Genomic DNA, 5,356 nt, shown 5'->3' on the forward strand with positions numbered 1-5,356 from the left:
ATTGATAGTGATGACGTCTGGACTAAATATGTGGAGGTATGCACCATGATAACATGAACTATTTTACATGATAACCTGAACTAGCTTGCATTTGATATTGATTTTTGTAACTGTTTTACAGGCTAATAAATCTGCTACTTGTTACAAGACCAAAGTTGTCAAGAATTGGGATGTAATCAGCACCATCTACTCCAAAGATCATGCCACATGTCAAGTAGCTAGGATAGGTACTGAAAGTGCTCAGGAAATGATGGCCGATGGTGCTGATCAGAACTCCAAGGAGGGCTCTCCTGAATCTCCCACAACGCCATCTCTGCGGGGAAAGAGGTCATGAACAGGTGAAATTCTTGTTTCTTTGCTTGGAGACATCAAAATAGTGTTTCACTCTGCTTTGAAGTCAACCAAACCTTTGGAACTACAGAAGGTTACTCCTCCCCGTGAGATCCGTGATGCACTTCAGCAGATTTCAGATTTGGGGCATGATGATTTGTTGTGAGCATATGGTATGCTGAATCGTGATGATCGAATTTTCAAAGCACTTTTGAAGCTTCCCATGAACATGAGAAAGGGTTGGATGTTGATGGAGATTGGGAAGAAGTGAGAATGGGAAGACATGGGGTTGAAAAGAAATGAACTAGTCTCATCTATTGTAATCTTTGTAGTACTTATGCTCCTACTCATCTTTTGTGTTAGATTATGCACTTGCTGTGAGAAATTGGACTTGTATTTAAGCTGAATGCTGTGAGAATTTATGGGCTCTATGAGCAGGCACAATACACTTTTTATTTGTATTGTTGAAGCATGGTGTTCTAATTTCTATGCTAAATGCTTGCTCGCAAATTTTTTGTGTGGCTGGAGCATGTAGTAATCTGTGCACATGTTGTTTGTTGTTTTTGCCAATTTTTTTCAAGTTGAGCCATTGATCCTTGTAATGTACGTGTCGCATTTTTCATTTTTTTAATTGATATATAATTATTTATGGTATTATTATTGTGTAATTCATATTTTCTACTAGCCAAGTAAAAAAAATATTCATCAAAATATAAAGTAACAAAAGCATTCTACATATTCATATATACTCACGTGTTCTCATATTCTAACTCTGAAAAGAATAATTCATCAATAGTGTACATCCAAATATGAACTGGAATTGGAAAGTTGAATGGATTCTAACAGACAATTTCAAGTACCATCCAAACATCCAAATTGGAATAACAGATCATTTCCAATTCAGCTTGATTTGGAATTGGGCCTCAATTTTCACAGACCCAATTCAATTTTAACATCCAAACGAACCCTAAAAGATTTTTTAATGTCACCCGAAAAGTACAAAAGTGCTTTATTGAGATCATTCCTGTGGAGTCGGCACCTGTATTTCTCTGGTCTAGTAGTATGTCGGCTCGAGGTGAATGCCAGTTTCATCAGCTTAAAAAGTCACCTTCTGTCTGTGTCATCCTGCCCCCATATTTACCGATTCATCCACGAGGAGAAGCCAGAAGCAGAGCACGATTTCTCCTGTTCCATTTTTGGGGTCGGGCTGGGAGACGGTCGCGGGCGGTCGGTGGTGGCAGGCAATGGCAATGACAGGCAGGTCACGTTGGCCTCTCTCTCTCCCCTCCTCGCGCCCATAAATCTGGCGCGAACGCAGAGCGCGCCATTTATAGGCGCCCATCACCACACCCATCCCTCTTCTTCAAATGCTTAGCCAGCCAATCGCACAGGCCCCCTGTTTCTTGTATCTTCCTTCATCGCTTCAGCAGCTCCGGTTCGTGGCTTTTCTTTTCTTGGGTGGGGATAAGATTGTGGCGTCATTGCCGCCATTACCCGCCCGGCCTCGCGTCGCGTCGCGGGCAGCAGTTTTGCCTTGCGCCGCCTCCTGCTCCTGTCCTTTTAATTCTACTTGCTATTTATAAGGCAAGGTGAGTGCTTTGCTTTCCTGTCGCTGCGGCTCGTCTTCTTGCCGTGTTCTTCTCCTCCTTTCCTGTGGCTCCGGAGCTAGCTTGGTGCGTGCTCACATGTCCGGCGTTGCCTGCGTGTGCTCAGCGATCATGTCGTCCGACAAGGTGGCCGCCAGGAAGGGCCGGCTCAGGCAGCGCTACGACAACGAGTACCGCCTCGTCGCAGGGTCAGTGCCGGTGCCTTTCTTGGATTCTAGTCAAATATACTGTGATTTCTTCCCTGAATTTCTTCAGCGTTCTCGAATGCTGCGAATGCAACACGTCCTTGCTTCGCGTCCATTTCTTGCCCTCCCTTTAATTTGCTGACTCATTTTTTTTCTTCATGGGCAGGTGCGTGCCGTACCGGGTGAAGAAGGACAAGGAGGGCAACCCGTGCAGCAGCCTCGGCGACGACGCGGCGGAGGTGGAGGTGCTCATGATCTCCACGCCTAACCGGGCCGACATGGTCTTCCCAAAGGTAACTGCAACGCCGCCGCCGGTCTGCATGCCAAGTCATTCTGAACGCGTGCGCGCAGCAGCGCTGACACTGGTCGACCCGCTGCTGTTCGTTCCTGGCAGGGCGGGTGGGAGGACGACGAGGACGTCTACCAGGCAGCATGCCGCGAGGTCATGGAGGAGGCCGGCGTCAAGGGCATCATCAACGTAATCAATGCCTTCACCCTGCCATCTCATGGCTAGACGTCCATTTTTATTGTTCTTCTACTTGCTAATATCTCGTGGCATTCAGTAACAGTCGTAGTTCCCGGCTCTGAACTCCAACGTTCTTACAGCCAGTAGATTTGATTCTTGAGCATGTTATTATACAAATGATGCTGACCTACGTCGCGTTGTGTGATAAGTGCCTCAAATGTCTGAACACCGAAAAGTCTGTGGCAAACGCCTATTCGGTGTCGTTTCTCTGGGAAAATCCTGATTTCTGCAGTAAATTAGTGCCGCAATTTGGAGCTATTGTCCAATTGATTTGTCACCTTGAAAGCTCACTAATGGTAATCTAGGGTGAGGTTAACATCTCCACTCAGACAAGTTTCATTAACCGGTAGCGAACAGCCTCAAGGATCATGCTTGACAGGAAAAGGGACAGGGAAGTTTCTCTCTATACGCATTGCATTCTCCGAGCAAGAGCTTCTCTAGCAAATAGCAGCATCACCCTATTTGGTGGTTTGCAAAACATTGGTGCCGAGTCTAACCAACCAAATAAGTATTATAGCGCGCAATGAGTTGGGGGATAAATCGTATCATTAGCCGCATTTTTGTAAGGTGATATCCCTGAATCATTGTGATTTTCTAGTTGGGGAAGATCTCCGTGTAAACTGTATTATTGTTCCCCCTACTTCTTCCATACTTCGTTCCTTGGCCGGCTTGTCGCCGGAATTAATTTCCTCCGGATCCGAGTCAATAGGTAGCTATTTTTATCTCGGCCCCAACCACTATGCATGTGGAGTGTTTCCTACAGTAGCCCTGCACCCATTTAATTGGTCTTGTGTTGCTGATGCATTTGTATCATTAATATTGCTGTTCCTCAATACAAGTATGCCATACAAGGTGTGCATATATAGCTGCTAATCTGAATTATGAATCTGTATGGGTCATGCAACTTGCAACATTCAGTTCACTAATCATTGCCATTTGCTTACTGTTGCTGAACCAGAGAGCTGCCTTGGGACACTGGGTGTTCAAGAGCAAGAGCAGCCAGAACAGCAACAGCCCCAGGGGAGCCTGCAAGGGCTACATCTTCGCCATGGAGGTCACCCAGGAGCTCGAGTCATGGCCGGAGCAGGCCACCCACAGCCGGCGATGGGTGCGTAACCGCTGCATCAGTGCCAACTCCCTACTAGAATTCAGACACTAAACTGACTAGCGTTACGTTGCTGTTGAACAATGATCACTGAAACAGGTCTCCCCAGCCGAAGCCTACCAGCTCTGCCGGTACGACTGGATGCGCGAGGCGCTCACGGCGCTGCTGGAGCGGCTATCGGTGATCGAGCTGGTGGAGGCGGCGCAGGAGCTGACCGACCAGGCCGGCATGTACATGATGCTCCAGGCGACTTCAGATGGCGCCGTTACGCTGTGCTGATCAGATGGTGGCTGCTGCTGCTGTGGATAACTGATGAACGTAGCTAGTAATCTGCCTCCCCCGCCTTCAACTGCAAACATGGCAACCAGAAGAAAACAAAATCAGATTCTCCAATCAGTAATCACTTGTTTAGACCACCTTCTCTTTTCTAAGAAGTTAGTGATGAGGCTTCAGTACCTGTAAGAGTTGTCCTGTAACGTTGTCTCGTGTGGCACAACCAGTTGCAGCAAGCATCAAGTAACATGGAATTGGTTCGCTTCAGAGGTCAGGGTGAAACAGCCCATTTGCTTGATCAATCCAATGCCGGCTGATCACTGGGGGTTCCAGTGTAATCCAATGCTGCGGAGGGCATGGTAGCCCAGTGGCAAGACTCATGAGCAAGTTGAAGCCGACGGGGCTCGATCCCCCATCCCCGCACCCACCTCTTGTAAAAAGGCTCCAATGAAGCCTCCGGGTAAAAGAGGTCCCGGTAAAAAAAAAATGTTAAAATGGGATGACGACTTGTCCATGCCTTGTGTCTGTAAATGCCCTTAATATCCTTACATGTACTTACTTCTTGATGAGGTGAAAATCATGAAATGTTGTGAATAGAGTTACCTTACTCCTTCGGTTTACTGAAAATAGAGTGCTAGAAAATAAGCTAGAGATGATAGATAGTCACTGGGGTGAAAAACAAGTTCATCGGAGGGTTTTATTTGCCAGTTTAAAAATTTTCTTAAATAGGGCAGTGAAAACAATTTTCTTAATTTTTTTGTGAGCAGTTAGTGACAAGTCTTAAGCACCTGCAACTGTTGTCCAGTAACAACTGCACAGTTTCTAAGTAAGAGGATCCAGGAGCCCCCGGTTGCAGGCATTTCCCATCCACGACATGGTATTGGTTGGCTTCAGAGGTCAGGACGAAACTTTCCACTTGCATGATCAATCCAGTGTAATATGTGAAAATGGCATGGTGACTTATCCATGCCTTGTTTCTGTGAATGACCTTGGTACCATTACATCGACTTTCTTGAAGTGGTGAAATGGTGTGAACTGAGTTACCTTACTCCTTCAGTTTACTCAAGCGCTACACAACTGCAGGGGATGGATGGTTTACAAGATCATTGCCATGCCTTGTCAATTGTCATGCCACTAAACAGTTTTTTATTGGAGAATACACTAAATAATTAATTACAGGGACAGAATGCTCTACAAACTACAGTAAAATGTGGCTCTTTCATGCTTGCATACATTTTGCACAAGTAACTAGCCACCTTATGTAGTATAACCTATTGAACCTACTTCATTGCCCAAAACGAGTGGAAGAAAATTAGTGTTTGAGATTTTT

At 45.9% G+C, this 5,356-nt stretch overlaps 1 protein-coding gene across 2 annotated transcripts; it reads left to right on the forward strand.

Annotated features, from left to right (window-relative positions):
• Window positions 1–1,638: 1,638 nt before the first annotated feature.
• LOC133917514 (nudix hydrolase 12, mitochondrial-like) lies at window positions 1,639–4,581 on the forward strand. 2 transcript variants are annotated; one of them, XM_062361401.1, is made up of 6 exons: window positions 1,639–1,919; window positions 2,044–2,125; window positions 2,289–2,415; window positions 2,517–2,600; window positions 3,607–3,756; window positions 3,853–4,581. In XM_062361401.1, exons 2-6 carry the CDS (start codon window positions 2,049–2,051, stop codon window positions 4,030–4,032), a joined length of 618 nt encoding a protein of 205 aa, XP_062217385.1. In that variant the 5' UTR covers window positions 1,639–1,919; window positions 2,044–2,048; the 3' UTR covers window positions 4,033–4,581. The 2 variants fall into 2 exon arrangements, with proteins under 2 accessions (XP_062217385.1, XP_062217384.1); XM_062361400.1 differs by having other exon boundaries at window positions 1,639–2,125; window positions 3,853–4,579.
• Window positions 4,582–5,356: the final 775 nt, after the last annotated feature.

This window comes from Phragmites australis, chromosome 5 (assembly GCF_958298935.1).
Source record: "Phragmites australis chromosome 5, lpPhrAust1.1, whole genome shotgun sequence".
Classification (NCBI taxonomy): Eukaryota; Viridiplantae; Streptophyta; class Magnoliopsida; order Poales; family Poaceae; genus Phragmites; species Phragmites australis.

Coding starts and splice junctions, on each gene's coding strand:
- LOC133917514 (XM_062361400.1), top strand. CDS start 2,016: ATGTCCGGCGTTGCCTGCGTGTGCTCAGCGATCATGTCGTCCGACAAG. Junction 2,601..3,606: donor GCGTCAAGGGCATCATCAAC/GTAATCAATGCC, acceptor TTGCTGAACCAG/AGAGCTGCCTTGGGACACTG. Junction 3,757..3,852: donor CCACCCACAGCCGGCGATGG/GTGCGTAACCGC, acceptor TCACTGAAACAG/GTCTCCCCAGCCGAAGCCTA.